Source organism: Lutzomyia longipalpis, chromosome 3 (genome assembly GCF_024334085.1).
Source record: "Lutzomyia longipalpis isolate SR_M1_2022 chromosome 3, ASM2433408v1".
NCBI lineage: Eukaryota > Metazoa > Arthropoda > Insecta > Diptera > Psychodidae > Lutzomyia > Lutzomyia longipalpis.
Window position 1 is genome coordinate 15,786,272 of NC_074709.1, and position 19,567 is coordinate 15,805,838.

General features: G+C 33.6%; 3 protein-coding genes across 3 annotated transcripts; 1 reads left to right on the forward strand and 2 right to left on the reverse strand.

Moving 5' to 3' along the window:
* Window positions 1-3,637: 3,637 nt before the first annotated feature.
* LOC129791522 (uncharacterized) lies at window positions 3,638-19,223 on the reverse strand. The gene is made up of 5 exons (XM_055829681.1): window positions 18,810-19,223; window positions 18,587-18,748; window positions 18,452-18,518; window positions 3,787-4,043; window positions 3,638-3,727 (listed from the first exon to the last, which is right to left on the reverse strand). The coding sequence occupies exons 1-5, from the start codon at window positions 18,924-18,926 to the stop codon at window positions 3,638-3,640; spliced, it is 693 nt and encodes a 230-aa protein (XP_055685656.1). The 5' UTR covers window positions 18,927-19,223.
* Window positions 9,693-10,414, reverse strand: LOC129793430 (uncharacterized). The gene is made up of 3 exons (XM_055833440.1): window positions 10,267-10,414; window positions 9,990-10,193; window positions 9,693-9,923 (listed from the first exon to the last, which is right to left on the reverse strand). The coding sequence occupies exons 1-3, from the start codon at window positions 10,345-10,347 to the stop codon at window positions 9,816-9,818; spliced, it is 393 nt and encodes a 130-aa protein (XP_055689415.1). The 5' UTR covers window positions 10,348-10,414; the 3' UTR covers window positions 9,693-9,815.
* On the forward strand, window positions 11,846-12,420 carry LOC129793434 (uncharacterized). The gene is made up of 3 exons (XM_055833444.1): window positions 11,846-11,979; window positions 12,045-12,176; window positions 12,248-12,420. The coding sequence occupies exons 1-3, from the start codon at window positions 11,893-11,895 to the stop codon at window positions 12,329-12,331; spliced, it is 303 nt and encodes a 100-aa protein (XP_055689419.1). The 5' UTR covers window positions 11,846-11,892; the 3' UTR covers window positions 12,332-12,420.
* Window positions 19,224-19,567: the final 344 nt, after the last annotated feature.

Genomic DNA, 19,567 nt, shown 5'->3' on the forward strand with positions numbered 1-19,567 from the left:
TGTATGTATGCAAAATGTATGTACCTTATATATATACATTGATGTAATAACACATCAAACACAGAGAGAGATATTACCTTATCATATGAGAAAAGTGTGCCCCCTAGATTTTATATCAATTTTCCTGGGCTCCTCTCTCTCTCTCTGGGTGCCATGCCAACGAAGATCGTCGGTGGAGGAGACCAATGAATGACGTGGGATATGCGTAGAGGAGTCCCTGTGCCTGTGCTTGGGAAGTCCCTGACCTGTTTCTTCGTTGCGAAAATAGGTTATTTGGTCATTGCCGTGTGGGAGGCGCGCTCCGTTAGGAAACCAATGCATCATTGCGCAAAGCAAAGTTCGCCCTTCAAAATTTTCCCGGCACTCACCCGCCTCTATAGAGCTAGCTGCGTTGCCCCATGACAACCCAACCACGCATCCCCCACAACACAACCCACCCTCGGCAATATTTCAGGGTCTCATCGCCCTACCTTGGCAATTAAATGTCATCTCTTGAGCTTTTCCTCCGGCAAACGCATTTTTAAACACTCTCTCGGGAGCTAACAAATGCCAGTGATTACATGAGAAATGACGATGACTTATATACGTTATATTATGTTTTTATTCCTCTGCAAGGGCATGAAAATTCGAGACAATTTTTCACATGATTGAGATGCTTTCGCCTCTCTCACACCCCATCATATACATATAATCTCTCTGAGATTTATTGACTTCGTATAGAGGCAGAAAACACACAAAACCTGTTGATGCTGCTTTAGGATCTTTTAGCTGAGTCAGACACACAAATTTCGTTATAAATGAGAAAAGCGAATAACTTTATGACTCGCAGGGAGTCTGTGCAATTTTTATTTGGCTCATTAATTTCTTATCCAGATCCAAAATGGGGCCGCCATTAACAGGAGAATTTTCCTGGGAGAAATATGTCTATAAGACCTCATAAACATTTCAAGAGTTTTGCTTACAATTAAGATAATTTCGCCTCACACCCCACCCATGTAGCCTAAGCTTTTTAGGAGGTAGAACTCATGTTTGTCTTTACAGAGCTTGCTAATGACACAGTAATTGGGTATTTATGACTTAAATAGGGATTAACAGGTGTGTTAATAGTGCAAAGGATTCCATTGTCGTACTTAAGACGTTATTCGAACTACATTCCATAATTTAAAATAATTAAAATTACTCAAAATCATTTATTATAGTTCTCTGACTCACTATTCAGCTAATGTTAATCTACTTATCTTTTTAGCAGATAATTTTAAATTTAAGTAACTTTTTTTTTTATTCAAAAGTAAGTATGTTTCTAGTAAGGTGCAGTTTAGTAGTAAGCTAAAACGATAATTAATAAATAAATAAATGTAGGAAATTAAGAGGAAAAATGAGAAATGAATATGGGATAATAGAGATAACCAATGGATTAGAGAGCAAAACAAGTTTATGAAATGAATTAATAACATTTTATTTTTGATGAAAATTATGCATTGTTTTATATCCTGAACGCCATGAACTTTGCGATAAACTAAAAAACATTTTGTTTTAATCTTAATGTTGTTCTTGAAATGAAAGGATAAAGTCGATAAATTCATGGCTCAATTTTTTGAATTAGATGGTTTTTAAATGAATTATTTATCTTTATTTAAACAACAAAAAAAGAATAAGTAATCTCAACACATATAATTTGTCTTTAATCTATTCCATCTTTATTAATTTCTCAAGATTTGAGATTTACTAACTCCTACGTCAGAAGTAATGAGTTGGATCTCAACTATTTTACTTGTCAAAAATATTTCTACTACTAAATTCTTCTTTTTTTTTAAACAAGGAAAAGGTAATAAAATAGTTTATGCTTGGTGCTTTTTATTTGTGTAACTTAATCGTCATTTAATGTGTTACAGTCAGTGTAATTTAATTAAATACAAAATCCAGGAAATAGGGAAGAATTTATTGAAGTGACGGTGGTAAAATAGAGTGAAATTCTACATATTCTATGTGTATTACATTCTGAAACTGGAGGGAGAAAAGGAGCTTTTAACTTTTTCACTGGCCAGGAAAGTTATTTCCATTAATTACTCCATAAATTTGGGGTTACGGAATGAGGGGTAGCACACAAAATACTGTATGAGAACTTTCATTTACACTTTCTTCAAAGTGGATTACAAAGCTTTTAAAAGCTCAAAGACCTCGAAAATAAATCCATACACACACTCTACATGGAAAAGGCATCCATCGATTCACACGATTTAATTTGACCTGCATCCCTTCGCCGTGATTTAAAGCATCCCTATAAATAAAAAAAAAATGCGTTTTCCATTGCAGTTTTTATTTCATTGAAGCTATCATGAAAATGAAATGAATGTATATTTTGACGGAAACGGCAAATTCGGAGAAATTATTTAATGAAAAATCTCTTTTTATGAATTTTCCGGGAAAATGGTCATATCAATAAATTTTCAAGCCCTGGGACAAATGAATTACATGGAGTATTGGGTTATGCGAGAAATTTTCCATTGCATCAGATAAAACAGCTTTTGTCGTGTTGAGGAATTTATTAAGACAATAAAATATGGAATATGTAGAGGGAACTGTTCCTTTATTACATCCTACCCATGTTACATAAAATTGATCAATTGACTTATTGATCCACTTAGCTGCCGACACAGACATGAATATTTTATCCGACATATTATTTGTTTTTCATTTTAACACAATCGCATATGAGGTTGTGCAATTAATTTCAACATTGTACCCCACAAAACAAATATTTAACGACGCTACATTGTGGAATTTATGTACATATATTTGTAATGTTCAGGCCCAAGTCCTTTTACCAATCATGTTTATAATGAAAGTACGAAGGTAAATATTAATTTTTATTTTATGATTTCAATGATTTGCAATTGCGAGAGAGAGCTGATGAACAATGTCAAATTATTAATTTTTATTATTCAAAAATATTATTATTTTTTATTTTTTGTTGGTGTAGGATAAATCCTTCCGATTGTGTCAGCCAAGGGACGGTAGGTCAACCCAAACGCATCCTTTCAATTTTAGGGGGCAGAGCTTTCGACGCTTCTGTGCGTCTTCCTCAGTGCGTGGCTGGAATTTTTATTAACATTTCTTATAAATATTCTTTATAATTACAATTTTTCATTTCCTTCAATTTTTCAAAATTTCCTAACTTACTCAATTGTGTCTTTGTTTGGGAATCGTCGAACGTCTGAATTCCGGGAATTCTGTGATCATGCGGGTTTTTCTATAGGGGGATTCTCTTTTTGAAAAGAATAAGGATCCCTAAAAACATCCCCCTCCCCTATATTTTTGGAAAAAATTAGTTATGCCTCAGATAGTTGCCAAGAAAAGTCATTTAAAGAAAAGTGAAAGAAAATTAAAGAAAAAAGAGGTAAAAATCAAGTAAAATAATGGTCTCATAGTTAGAATTTTAGTTAGTTATCCTTATTCTTTTCAAAAATAGATTGCAGGTTTATTATGGTGTTATGGTGTAAAAGATACTCAATTTATCTTCTTTTTTTTTAAAGTATTTTTTGTATTTGGTTTTTTATTTACATTTTGTCTTTTGTTTTTAAGGAAGAGGAGTTAATCTTGGTGTTAGGATGTTGGATTATAAAAAAGGAAGACATCTTTAGAATCCACCTCCGACCCCACCGCCAATCCCGTAGTGAAGGGGATGCTTAGCGTGTCCTTCAGTCTTCACGATGGCGTGGAAACCAGTCTGAAAGAAAGGACATTTCTTTAAATCTTCTTTAAGTTCTTTTTTATTGTTAGGCCTACCTTTGGGTCGGAAGTGTACTCAACGATACGGTGTGTACCATCAGCATCGTGGAGTGAGTAACCACCTTTGACGTGATCATGATGACGATGCTCCCAGGCCTCTTTATGGTCTCCAGTTTTCGGATCCGCCACTCCGTACTTGTATTCATAACTGGGAATGTGCCAGCCCTCCTTGATAGGCTCAAAGTCATCATGTCGCATTGTGTGACTGATAGGGATTCCGGCCTCGACAATCAACACGTAGGCAATGCAGAGAGCTAGAATAATGATGACCTTCATTCTGAATTTACTTTCTTTTTCTTTTTTAATTCTTCACTGAATTGTTTAATCTTCGAAGACTCTTCGATGACTGAATACCTTCCACTGCAGTTCTTCTGCTTTTTATACCTCACAGTGTAACAAGAAGAATTTAAGAACTTAAACAATTCGTTTGGGAGTACATAAAAAGAAATTTCTATTTTTAGGTAATGCAACAAACAATCGTAAATTATATAAATTTAAATCAGTGAAATACTAATTTATTTAATTTCATTTGTAGTTTTATATTTCATAACATTCAAAGTGAAACCAGAATAATTATTTAAATTTCCTATTTCACCATTCATTGACTGAATGTTTCTATTATATTAGTAATATTGTAAATATATTGTAATGCTTTCAGTATATTTAGAGAATTTTGATGAAATATTTTGTTAATTTGCTATTATGTACATTAATATTTACAATCGTTTTAAATTAAAAAAGATCTCTGAGTAATCGAAGGTTTTAGAAATTAAACTGATTAATTTGTAATTTATTTATTTTTATTTAAGTTTTTTTTTCTTCACCTTCTTTATGGATCAACAATTTTTTAATCTGTTTTGCATAATTTTTATTTAATTCAAATTATGTGATGCTAGATGAATTTTTCAATTATAGATAGGCAGTATATATTTCATAGGGTGGGGTGCCTTAAGATAATTTGTGACCTCCCATGGAGTTTAGGGACTTTGCCTTTGTGCCCTACGATGCTATATTCAACCGCCGCTGTCGTGGCAAATTTATTTAGTTCTCCAACACGACGATGGGCTCTTGTTGAGCCATGTTGGAAAATTTGTGGTTTCTGCTTATGGAAAGCCACAATGAAATTGCTGTTGTGCAAATTTTCACTAATGGTGCACACCCAACTAACCATCACCGACAAAAGCATGTCAGTGCCATATTCGGAAATTGCACTCGCTCCAGCAATGTTGTATGGAATGTCTCTCTGTCGGTGTGGGAGTGTGGGGTGAATGAAGTGCCAGAAATGGTCTCCCTGACACGTGGAATCCTTCATCATAAAGTGGTCTACACTCCCCCCTCACTAAAATAGTGTCTAAAAATAGTGTAGGTATGCCATGCAGGAAAATCATTCAAGGCACTCGTGGAAGAAATGACCAAGCAATTTACTTAATTCATTGATCTATCGATGAATTTATTATTTATATTCACGCGCGTTTCTTTCCAAGGTAACCACCTTGATTTCTTCTCTATATTTCGGACACTCCTAAAAATTTTGCCATAGCACGTAATTTTTCAATTATTTGCCCCTATAACATTTGATTCCTCAAAGCTCTCCAGAGCTTTTCAACCATCTCAGAATGAAGCCTCCCCTTGAGGCAGAAAGAAGAATACTAATAATACCTTTATATATGGCACCTAAATCACCGTAAAATGCTTCAACAACATTCATTCTGTGTATAAACTTGCCAAGAGAGAGCACCGCATGCGAAAGCAATAAAATATCATTGGAGGAAAGCCTCTTGTCCCCCAAACGTGGTGATGTTTATTATCCTCGCCCACAAAGTCATTTAAATTAAAATCGACGCTCTTGCTCCCTAAATCCAACGAGAGCCAAACTTCTTGACAATTTCCAGCATACATTTTGGAGGTAGCTTTTTTCCACCACACATCCATTTACTTCGGAGGGGTCCATTTTGGAAATTTACGCCACTCAAGTTCATTAGAACCTTTTCCTCATGATGGTTAATTATTTTTTCTCACCACCAGACACCTTGATGAGGAGCGGTTTTCCCCAAAGATTCCTTTATCTACCACAGAAATACATATATACAGCATAAATTTGTATCATAGAGCTATTTTCCATCCGCAGAGTCCCATTGGGGTAACAATGGAAATTTTCCAAAGAGGAAAAGAACACTGTGGTAGAAGTGTTTCACTTCTTATATCTCCTTATAATATGATTTTCTATCCAGAAAACGACTATAGAATCAAAGAACAAGCGCCCATTAAATAAGTAGAGTTGACCTTTACATGGATTAATAATTTGATTTGAAATTCTAAATTATTTGGAGTATTATTTTTTTTGTAGATATTATTTTAAAGAGGTTATAAAAGGATTATAGGTCATTATGAATCCTACAGCCGTTGCTGAGGAGTTTATGTGCGAGGTTTTAGCTTTATAAATAGTATATTAAGATTCCTTTTTGGCAATTCGATTAAAGTAGGAAATTCTTTTCATTAACCTATTCCTTCAGAGGTTTTATATATTTATCCAATTTATTAATCTAAAAATTATTATTATTAAATATTTTTCTAAAATTCTCTTTTTTTTTAATTTGACTTGAATAAACTAAAATTTAATTTTTTTTTAATTGGAATGTTTTTTTTCCTGAACAATGTACTTGACATAAAAATTGGCATTAAATTGAATGAATAAAATATTTTAAAAATTCTTAAGACTACAACAGATGGATGAAAAATTTCCAGTGCGACGAGGATTTCGTGGCCCATCGTCGCTTCTGATTGGCCAAAGATTTCGCTGCTCGAGAAACTTGTATATCTGTTGTAGTCTTTAATCTTTTTTCTATAATTTTGCAGACAACTTCTTTTTTAACTCTATGGTAAATGTTTATTCTTCACGTTTCTTCGAAAACATCGCTGAAAAATATATAGGAAAAAAAGTATAGACCACAAAATATAATGAAGTTTGTATGATGATATTATGTCCTCGAGTTTAATTTATTTTCCCATTTTCCACCATTGTCCCATCCACGCAGTTTACAAAATAGAATTATTGTGATGCGATAGGAGGGAAAAGTAATGAATTCCTTAAGTGTCTCATATTGCTTCGCATTGCGCGCAATTCCATTCGGATGGCTACATTTGTACAAAATTTCCTCAAGTGCTGCTCGTATATTTCATAAATTAATTCCTCATCTCTCACCTTGACATCGTGGTTGACTGTTATAAATACTTATATGGTACAATTGAAATGAAAAGAGATATAATTTATATGTTAGAAAATTGGTTTTGCAGTGAATATTCATTCGAAGAAACGTAGTAAAGAAATTCGAAGGTGGAATTTTCCAATGAAAGTGTATATGTAGAATTTCAGCATACAAATCACAGAGCATGAAATTTAAACCTTAAAATTCTAACATTTCCATAGGATTAATTAAATTTTGTTGAGAAGTGATTGAATGTTGTGAAGGGTGAAGCATTTAATTTATCGCGTTCAACTGAAGAGGAGCAATTGAATTATTCCTGTAGGAGAGCTTTTGGAAAGCTCAGCATCGATAAATCCTTTTCCCCCAAAAAGCCACAAATCAATATCTTCATTAGCTACTTCCCCACTCCCACATAAAGTGTTGATGGTACTGATCCAACATCTGCGACAGTGGTGTATGCCGACGATGCCAACTTTGTGTAGTATACGTACTTCATTGGGAAAAGTCTCCATATGTGAGCAACTCATTTGCATGTCAAAGCTTTCGTGTGCGATTTTCGTGTTGGAAAAGCACCAGACAGAATCCACTTGTCTCACGTGTAGGGTGTGAAATGTTTCTCGCCTCAGTGACTATTAACTTATGCGGAATTTTCCAGCGTATATGGAGCTCAAATATGCCATTACGTGTTACGTATTCGCGCCACTCCCACCAAAGATTCAACATATTCTAAATCTAGTGCCAGATTTTGTTCAAAAGCTGAACACAGTTGCATCGTAAATTCAATTATTCGTCATATTCGACAAAAGGATTTGATTTATTAAGTTCATCATGAGGTTGCCCCGAATGCTCGCACCTTTGAATTATTTTTAGTCTAGATTGGGTCTTATTCAGCGACCAAGAAACTCTTAAAATTCGCTTGAAATCTTGAAATTTCAGTGCAAAATTCAAAGATTTCAAGAGTTTCTTGGTCGCTGAATAAGGCCCATTATCGGACTTTTTTTTTACGAAAATTAAGTTTTCTGTTAGATTATGTAGTAATTTATTATTCAACTTTATTTTTAATAGAATTGTTATCAGTAAATGACTCTCCTATTCCCTGGTTTTAATTTTCACGAACTACTTGGAGAACCTAGTCCATTACAGAATTCTGCGGTAAGTTTATTATAAATTGATTGAAAACAATCACAGCATACCTATGCAGTTGCTAATGCAAATAATGTAGGTTGTAGCTTCAGCCTAGAGGCTTAATTTTCCACGTTGAAAACTGAAAACCCCTACAAAAACCTCATCTAATTAAATTAAAAGTTAATTTAAACACACCACGAGATAATTTACAGATAATTAGCATAAAAATAAATTTTATAGTATACTAGTCAACCCGAGCCCCCAATCACGTGTGTGCAAATTTCATTTTAAACTATAAACGGAGGTGTATACATATTAGTAGGGGGGATGAATAATACGATACCCCGAAAAATTTTTTTAAATAAAAAAATCCCGTTTTCTGACCCTTCAGCAGGAAGAAAATGGGAAAAAAATCAATTTTTCTGTGGGGGCGCTATAAAAGGGGGAAGGAGGCGGGATCCCATATAGCGCTTGCAACTCGTATATGTCCCCTCTACCCCCATACCAAATTTCAACAAAATCGGCCCAACCGTTTCGAAGGAGTTCATGTGCCACAAACAAACTTTTCAGCTTTATATATTAAGAAGAAGAAGATGTACGTACGTACGTACATATACCATACCAATTCATAAACGGGAAATTTAAATTTTGCTAGATGGATGAAATTAAAAGTTTGGGAAGGAAGAAAAGTCATTTTAGATTTCACCTCTTATTATATTAAATTATTCATTTGAATTTTAATTTAATTCAGGAGCAAAAATACACAAAAGCACATCGCTAAATTCAATTGCTTGATACTCTTGTGGTTCCCATGAATATTCATGGAGGAATCATCGCAGCTATGAGCTCGTAATTTAATTTATCAGCTTGGTTTTTATGAGTCATAAAAATCAATTTTTGCGCATTTTTAGCAGAAAAAATTGATAGAAAATTATTCAGAGGAACTTTAGAAATTTCAATTAATTTTTATAGGTATTTTGAAATAGAAAATTTAAGGTCTTACCTTACATGAGACTCTATGCAAACTAAAATTGAGATGTCGTTAAAATGCATTTTTCATTGAGACTTAAGCTGAATTATTTGAAAGGAATAATTGTACAGCGGAAAATAATCGGAAAATTCTAAACCAACAAACACGTATACACGGGTAAACATCTTAATAAAAGCTGAAATGTTTGTTTGTCTGTCTGTCTGTGGCACATGAACTCCTCCGAAACGGCTGGGCCGATCTTGATGAAATTTGGTATGGGGGTAGCGGGGGTCAATACGAGTTGCAAGCGCTATATGGGATTCCGCCCCCTCCCCCCTTTATAGCGCCCCCACAGAAAAACTGATTATTTTCCATTTTCTACCTGCTGAAGGGTCAGATAACTGAATTTTTTTATTTCAAAAATTTTTCGGGGTACCGTATTATTCATCCCCCCTACTAATATACGCCCCTCTTTTATAACTTAAAATGGAGTTTGCTCACACGTGATTGGGGGCTTGGGTTGACTAGTCTACATATATTTACAAAAATGTTTTAAAGGCGCCTTTAAGTTGTTAAACAGCATGAGAAACACAATGGAAAAGTCGTTTCAGTAAATTTAATTAATAAATATGATGAGATGTTATGATTAAAAAAATAAAGGAAACACTTAATGTGTCCGCTAATCACAAGTTTTCAGAGAGATTTTAATGGAATTGAGTTAGAATTTAGTAGTAATCATCTCTGATGGCAACTCCTGGAGCTCCAGTATTTCCCCGATAACGCACGTAACGTCCTTCACGTGGTCCAGTATTAATGAATGGTCCTGTACCGATCTAATCGGATAATTATTTAAATTTAATACCTGGATAATAAGGCGAAGATATGATTCAAAAATTTACCCTTGGGTCAAGTGGTTCAATTCCTGGGTTTTTGCCACTATTGCTGTTACCTCTACTACCACTATAATATTCCTCTTCACCTTGATCACGATTTCCCTCATCCCAGGGTCTTCCCTGGTTTCCACTATAGTCGTTTTGCCACGGTCTCCCCTGATCTCGATCAGGATTATGAATATCGTAGTGTCCATACCTCGGGGGTCCATTCTTTATTAAATGTCAGAGATTATAATTTATGTTAATCTGTAACTCTATTTAATTATAGAAACATTGAATTTACCCTATTATCATTATAGTTATTTTGAGCTTCGATAACCACTATAAAAGCAACACAAAAAGCCAAAACCACTGCAAACTTCATTTTATCGAATTTTACAGCGAGAAATCAAAAGATAAAGAATTGAATCAAAAATTGTAAACGGTTTGAAAGCAACTTGATAAATGAATATTTCCCACTTTCGGTTCTGCTTTATATACTAAATCATGTTGCAAAAAAATTGTTCTCATAGTGTTGTAAGTAAGTCATAAGGAAATTGAGAGCATTTTTGTATTCTACAGAAAATCACGTACCTACTTATTTCCTTATCAAGATCTAACGTCAAAATATAGATTCTAAAGCACAATATGGCATAATATATTGCAAAAGATCCGGAAAAAACTTTTTGTGCCTTAACTTTTTTTTATTTCAATAGAGCTCTTTTTGACAAACCATAATAAATACTACCATAAATTTTTTATTTGGAAAATTTAACTTAAATACAGCTCATGTTTTGTTCAAAATATGTATAATCGTTAATTCTCTCGCATTATTTTAATTCTCTTCAATTGTCAATTAACCCATTTTTGAAAAATAATTTATTATACTGGCTCAGACTTTCAATTGCACTATACTTATCGTTATTAAAATTTTAAATATTTTATGAAAATATTTTTTTTTATGTTCTTTTAAACATGATAAATTTTAGTAGTATTCTCAGATAACTATCAAGATTAAAATAAATCCAACAATCCTATTCAGCGACCGAGGAATCATTTCAGGAATTGGTATTTGATTATAAAGTTCCAATAAATTTTCAAGATAATTTTGGAAATACTATAAATATTTCAAGAGTAGTAATAATAGTTTGTTAGTATATATTGTAACATGGATGAAGTATACATTACATTGGTTTTATATTTTTTTAATACATAACGTAGGTAACTATACGCATGCAGTTAAAAACATTTTTTGTTAAATTAAATAGGACAGGAATTTAAATAAAAAAACATTAAATGTATTAACTTAGGTACTTAATATTTTTTTAAGTTTTTATTGCGACTCTAATTTCGATAAAATATAGTTGGAAAATATGTATGACTATTGTGTGGTGTATGCTTAATCACAAAAGGTAGCACAGGGGTTATAATTTTTTTTAATGTAATAAAAATAATGGTATTTAAAACACTTCCACTATTCTTCGAATTACTTATAGAGAATTCTTTAGAATACTAAATGATGAAATAAAATGTTTTATTAGTCTTTAATATAAATAGATCATGTTCAATTCATTCAAGTTGTATTACGTGAAAGAATTTAGAACACTTTTTCCAACATTTTAATAACTAAAACGAACACTACCTTGAAATGCATGGGCGAAAATGATTATTGATAGCAATATCGGCCAATATTAACGTAAATTCACACATAGTTAGTCTTCCCCCCATTTATGAAGTATTAATAACAATTTGGTCTGAATACTTGTCTTGCTTTCCCTAAGAATTTTATCGGTTGAACAAGTTTAGAATGATATAAAAAAAGACGAATGAGTGGACGGGAATCATTCAGTTAATAAGTTATTTTTAAAGAGTCAACACTTCATTTGTGAATTCTTCATTAGCCTCTAAATACTTAATAAAACCTTAAAGAATGAAGTTTATTCTCGTTTTGGCTCTCTTCATAGCTTTTACTGCTGTCATCAGTGCTCAAGATAGCAATTCCATTGAAGATGATTGGGTAAAGTTATAACATTTTTTTTTTAAATATGTACATAATAAAGTCATTGTTAATAACTCTTGTAGGACGTACCAGCCATCAGATATGGTTACCGCTACAATGTACGGGATCCAAAGAGTGGAAGTCTGAGAGGAGGATGGATAACTGGAGGTCCAGGTCAGCTTGGACTTGGTTACTACAGTGGCATAAGACCAAGGGTCAGTATAGATTATTTGATCACATATACATATGTACGTAGTTCAATTTATTAATTTATTTTCTGTTATAGTTTGGTTCCGGACGTCCTGGACTTTACGCCAATTCCGGATCTTACGGAGGACGCTACGGCCGATACCGTGGAAATTACTTCTAAATTTCAAGACATCATAGTTATAAAAAAAAGTATCTTACCTAAAATTTGTGATCAGCGGCCTCGTATTTCCAATGTTTCCTGATTTTTTTTTCAACTTTATTTTCCATATAATAAATCACATAAAATTAAATAATATTTCTTTCGTTTTCCTAATTCCAAATAAAAACTAAATAAAAAGTCCCCGAAAGTTACTCTTGTAGCCATGAAACTAGGGGTTTGAGAAACGTAAACGATTAAAATATGATAGAGGAAATTAATTCACGAGAAATGAAGTTTAACGGTAAAATCATTTTTCATAAAATTAAGACAAATGTAATTCAGAAAATTAAATTTAATGTAACTTATTTAACAGATTTCGTCAACTGACATAAAAAGCAGAACTTTCTCGATTCTATGAAGAGGGGAACTTTGGAAGAAAATGACGCTGAATGTTGTGGACACTACATAAAAAAATTGCCCAACTCCACTAAACACATTGTCTTTTTTATTTTATCTTTTTTTTTTAAATAAAACAGGGTAAAAGGGACATCCAATTTTTTTAAAATTATTTTATGTTATTAAAAGTTCAATAATTTATCTCACAAAATATGATTGATGTAGTTCAAAAGGCTTCATTTTTTTAACAAATTGTTTTCTAAACGTAAATTAAAATTTAAGTAGGGGAGAGCGGGGTTAAAAAAGTCACTTAAGGGTTTAGAAAAAGCTCAAAATATCATATTTTCCAAACAGATAAAGCGAAATGTATAGCTCATTTCCTTAGAAGATTTACTGCCCTATAACTCTTTCTCAGATCATTTTATTCTATCTAGCTAGGAAATATGATATTTTAGGCTTTTTCCAAACCCTTAAGTGACTTTATCAGCCCCGCCCTCCCCTATACCTTTAAATATATACCTAGTATACCTTTAATTTAAATGAAAATGTAACATGAAGTAAAATGAAATATAAAAAATACAGATTTTTTTATAAAAATTAAATTTTTAAATTTTTTATTCATAAAAACTGGATTTCTAGTTGGCATAGCTAAACTTTAGTAATCCAAGAATTTATAATTAATAGTTATGTCCACTAAAACCTCTGCTGGCATTCCTTAACTTTAGTAGTATAAAGATGTAAAGCATTATAGCAGACATAGCTTAATTTTCTGTTTACCGTACAAAAATTTTTCGTTTTGGGCAACTACTAAAATTTTAGTAGAAATTCTTTAGTAAATTTCTCCTAAAGTCCAGTCAGTTCCAGTTTTAGTAATGATAACGAAAATTTGATTTACAGTGTAGTAGTTGTAATTAATATTAAACTACATATAATTCGTTAAAATATACCGACATACATAGCGTTAAATTTTTTTTGGGACGATCAAGATTGGTAATACTGACTGAATTCGGTTTTCAGCGAAGCCGTGATTTATTTCTTTGACCGAGTCTTATCCATTGGAATTTAATGACTTTTTTTCTTTTTTAAAAACATTTGAACGATTTTTTTATAGTTTCTGTTATTGAAAAGAAAAATAATATTGATTACAAAAAAATTCTTCTTCTTCTTCTACACTTTAAAATTGTACGACTGTTGGATTCCTTCCGGATCTATATAGCCTACAAAAAAATTGCTGATTTATTTTCTTTTTTACTAGTTAACTCTAGCTCCAAATGACACGGAGCAAGTTCATTTTTTAAGAGCTTGGGAAGAAACGATATTTTGTTTTAAATATTTGGAAGGACGAGAAGGGGTTATTACTGGAATGAATAGGTAGAGTTCTTTGGAGTATTTAATAGAAAAAAAAAGAATCCCTTGTTTCTGTTGCTTAGGCGACAAATATTTCATGGAGAAAAAGCGATTTTGTATCGCTCCATATTAGCGAGGATAATGAAAGTTAAAAATAGAAAATATCTGCAAAACATGCTCAAAAAAATTCAAACAATAAACTTCGTTATTTAATCACTTAATTGTAATAAAGTTCAAAGAAAGATTTTTAAGGTGGTATAGTGGGATGAGGGTGCGGAATATCATATAGCGCTACCCGTATTTCTTTTCTTATCCTACCATAGAAAGAATAACAAAAAAGAAATTTCCGTTTGTCGCATGTGAAAAGCCTTGGTTTTTTCCGTTAAAGAATTCACTGCATTCAATTAAATTTTCTTTTCTTTCTTATTAAAAAAATTAATCAATTAATTTTAAAGCTTTACCTTGAAAATTATGCATCAAAAGAGGCTTATAGTTGTTCCATGGTTTGACATCGAATCTTGTTCTCTTTATAATGGTCTGTTTGGTTTCTTGCATATTTACGCATTATGTAAACTTATAATTAATTTAGAACTCGCTTTATCTCATTCTTTAGTCGATTCGGTTGTATACGCAAATACGCATTGTTTCGCAGTTCCTTCAATGGTTTTATTGCCATAGTATATAAATCAGTTGGAAATTCATGAAAAGTATCCAGTGATAGAAGAGCTTTACTACGAGGAAGAACCCTTCAAATCAAAGAATTTTCAACACTTCAATAAATTCTTCAATTCTCATTTTAAATCGCCAAAATGAAAGTTTTTCTGGTTGTGATTCTCTGTGTGGCTTTTGCCATTGTTATCGCTGCTCCAGACAGCAAATCTGAGGTATGAAATTTCTTATAGTATTCATTTTATTCTATTTAATCTTTAATTGGTTGAATGAACATTTTAGGAATCTCACGGTGGCAGTGGAGGTGGTGGTGCTTCAGCTGGTGTCTCAGCTGGTGGTGCTTCAGCTGGTGCCTCAGCTGGTGGCCATAAAGGTTCGAAAGGGCATCGCGTCTCACATACAGGTGGTAAAGTAAGTGCAGGACATAGAGGGGCTGGGGCCAGTGCAGGATATTCAACTGGTGGAGCCGGTGCTGGATACTATGTCGGTGCTGGATATCCAGGTGGATACTATGCTATTAGAAGAGTTGATGAACAAGCTGCTGGATCAAGGGTAAGTTCTAAAAAAACTCTTAATTGAAAATTAATAATTTAAAAATTACATTTTTTCAAAGAATGTTGCCCAAGTACAAAAGGGAGGACGTGGAGGACTTTTTGGCAAAAATCGTGGAAGCACCGGCAATACTGGCGCTACAGGTGCTACTGGCGCTACTGGTGGAACTGGTGGTACAGAACAAGCTGCCCAAGATCAGGGCCATCAAGAAGAAGAGGAAGAAGATTACTACGGCTTTGGAGACTATTACGATGATGGAGAATATTATTAAACTATTTAAATCAATTTCCATTTCTCAATTAAATTGGGATCGATATAGGACATGCTCTTCCCACAATTTTATTACTCTTATTTAAAAACCAAAAACTAAATAAATTTTTCTTTTTGACATTGGAAGAATCAAAATTTTCTGAGAGAAAAATCTTTTATATCTGATGATTCGTTGATGTGATATAAGTCTTTCTTTCCTGTAATTTTTGACTTTTAGGAAGAGAAACTATTTTTAAAAATTTTTTCGACTTTTTTCTCACTATACAGTCAGGTATTGGTTAGCGTCTTTCTTCTAATTATTATTAATGGGTGAGGAGAGTACATACTATGTGACGCTAACCAATACTTGACTGTATCTTGTTTTGTTTCCAATATTATAAATGAAAACTGCTACAAAATTAATGAAAGCTTCCTCTCATTTTTTTTTTATTCATGATTATGAATGGTTCCCGTGTTCTTACTATTTCTTCATCGACATTCCACCTACAATTTCTCCTATCCACCTCAGAGCGATCGAGTATAAATATGAAAAGGTGGGCGATTGAAGGTATCCAGTGATCGAAGTGACTTCAAACAGTGAACAGTTTTCCTTCCATTAGTGATTTCAAAGAACGAACAAAAAGTTACAAAATGAAGGTTGTTATTGCTCTGGCTCTTTGCATTGCCTTTGCCGTTGTCCTCGAGGCTGGAATTCCAATCAGCCACACAATGAGGCACGACGATTTTGAGCCCATCAAGGAAGACTGGGTAGAAATTGAACAAGTATAGGAACTAATAACAAAGTTTAAGTGAAAATTTTTGTCTGTAGCACATCCCTAGCTATGAATACAAGTACGGAGTGGAGGACCCAAAGACTGGAGACCACAAAGAACAGTGGGAGCATCGTCATCATGATCACGTCAAAGGTGGCTACTCACTCCACGATGCTGATGGCACACACCGCATCGTTGAGTACACCTCCGACCCAAAGGTAGGCTTAACAATAAAAAAAAAACAAAATTCATAAAGAACTTAGATAAGATTTGAAGAAATGTCCTTTCTTTCAGACTGGTTTCCACGCCATCGTGAAGACCGAAGGACATGCCAAGCATCCACTTCATTACGGAATTGGCGGTGGGGCCGGAGGAGGATTCTAAGTACTTCCAAATAAGATTTTTTATGAAAATGATTAACTGTTCAGCCCTCCTTATAGATTCATAAATTATTTTTAATATTCCTTAATCGCTGTGAAATGAGAGGAATAAAATATAATGCAAACTGTAAAATGTTTTTTGACACTTTAAAAGTTTTTTGTAAGGATTTTTTTCGATATGGTCGAGGATATCGATTGTATTATTATTTATTTGATTATTATTTATTCGTGAAAGGAATATTTTCATTTTGTAAATAATTTTTATCTCTGGTTTAAAGCTATTTTAATTTTTTTTCAACACGTTGAGATCAATTATTGGTTAATCAATCTTATGTTTTGTTGAGCATTCAAGCGAACGATCCAAAAAAACTTCACCAAAACTTCACGAAAAAATATAATTGTATTGACATAGAATTGTTTATGTCCTTTAATAGAACCTGAGTATGTCAATAAATTTGACGAAACGTCGCTATTGAGCAGAAAAGGAGTGCTTTTATTCTTTGGCTTCGTTTCCGATGTTTTTCATCGCGATATTATGATCTTTAGCTTGTATGTGATATTTGTTTTAAATAGGTATTACATATAATGATGCAAGTGATGGAAACAAGTTTCCAAAAGATTTGCACTTCGTATGTTCATAACAGCGTAACGATTAAAAACTCAATTCTGGGAAAATTTTAAATTTTACTAGATAAACGAAATGACTGAAAACTTGGTAAATAAATCTTAATAAAATGTGTATAATATGCTTTGGATATTAATCATGCTATAGTCATTAATATAAGGAATTAATGACTTCATTAGTCAAGCTCGTTCAGCTGCCTTTTGATAATAAGGAATGCCTAAGCGATCTTTAAAATTACTTTTTGGAGTAATTTTGTTTAAAAAACTAGTTGGATTTTCAAAGAAAATCTATGAATTATACCTATTAAAAAAATATTGTGGCGATTTTTTCACCATAAAGATCACCATAAACTTCGGCTCAGCGCCACTTCGTCCCTCCTAATATAAATCCCCTGTACGGTGTGATCGAGAGCAGTTTGGGATGACACGCGAAAACGATCACACCGTGCAGCAGTAAGTACCACCCCCCCTTTTTCCCCCCTATTATTTTTGGAGTGTATGGCCCTCTGTAGCACAGATGGGCCCCTCTTCGAATTCCATTGGAGGCCGTCCGGGCTCTACATTGTGGCCCTCTGGGGCCCCATGTTGGCCGAGTGGCTGAGGAGGGGGGAGGGGCATGTGGACGAGGCGCCCCTCGAGGAAGAGGAGTTAAGGGTGGGGAAGAGATGAGGAAAAACCATTTATTTCCACAGAAGGAAAATCAGGAGCCGGAAAAGGAAGGAAAGGAGGATTAAAAAGATTAAAAGCAGGGACAGGTGATGGAAAGAGGAAGGAAGAAAAAGGAGAGAAGGAAGGAAAGAAGAGGAGGAGAGACGGCCCAATTTTGAGCCCCCCTTCTACTACGCCCACTCAACCCGCCGTGCAGCAAAACCCAGCGAAGGAATCTTGATCCCCACCCGAATCGTAACAATATATTAGACGATTAAAAATATTAAAACGGAAGTTATTAAGAATAAATCAAAATGTTGATCACATATTGCTTGTTTATTTTCTAATTCTCAATTTTAGGAGAATTTAAAATTCATGTATAATGGAATTTACAAAATGAGTTGAGGAGGAATGAATTAATGTTCTTAATGCTTTGCTGTCCAATTGTGGTATAACGGAAAAATAGATCAGTAGAAGTCCTTAGAATCCATCTCAGACCCCACCGCCAATCCCGTAGTGAAGGGGATGCTTAGCGTGTCCTTCAGTCTTCACGATGGCGTGGAAACCAGTCTGAAAGAAAGGACATTTCTTTAAATCTTCTCAAAGTTCTTTAAGTTCTTTTTTATTGTTAAGCCTACCTTTGGGTCGGAGGTGTACTCAACGATGCGGTGTGTGCCATCAGCATCGTGGAGTGAGTAGCCACCTTTGACGTGATCATGATGACGATGCTCCCACTGTTCTTTGTGGTCTCCAGTCTTTGGGTCCTCCACTCCGTACTTGTATTCATAGCTAGGGATGTGCTACAGACAAAAATTTTCACTTAAACTTTGTTATTAGTTCCTATACTTGTTCAATCTTTACCCAGTCTTCCTTGATGGGCTCAAAATCGTCGTGCCTCATTGTGTGGCTGATTGGAATTCCAGCCTCGAGGACAACGGCAAAGGCAATGCAAAGAGCCAGAGCAATAACAACCTTCATTTTGAAACTTTTTGTTCGTTCTTTGAAATCACTAATAGAAGGAAAACTGTTCACTGTTTGAAGTCACTTCGATCACTGGATACCTTCAATCGCCCACCTTTTCATATTTATACTCGATCGCTCTGAGGTGGATAGGAGAAATTGTAGGTGGAATGTCGATGGAGAAATAGTAAGAACACGGGAATCATTTACTTAATAAAACAATCAGTTAAAAATTTTTGTTGGCAATAGTGAAAAGAGGAATATTTTTTTATTACATATTGCATTTAATGAGCTTGTGAAGGGAACAGTGTTGAATTTTATTACTAAATTTGAAATATTCTATTTTTTTTATTGCGTACAAGTTCAAGGTAAAATCCGTATTGTTTTTTTTTATAATTTAGAAAAATGTGCTAGAAATAGCCAAAAAAGATAAATTCTTCATTAATACTCAATTCATAATAGTATTATTTTAATAGACTTTGTGTAATCATTACGACGCTCCCGAAAATTATGAACTATACTCCTGGGTTAAAAGTTAGGAATATGGTTCATAATTTTCGGGCACGTCGATTATGTAAATTAAAATTTGACTTTATTCTTTAAAACAGCAGATTTTTTATGGTCAGGGTAACTCATACGCTGGGTTTAGTATGATTTCT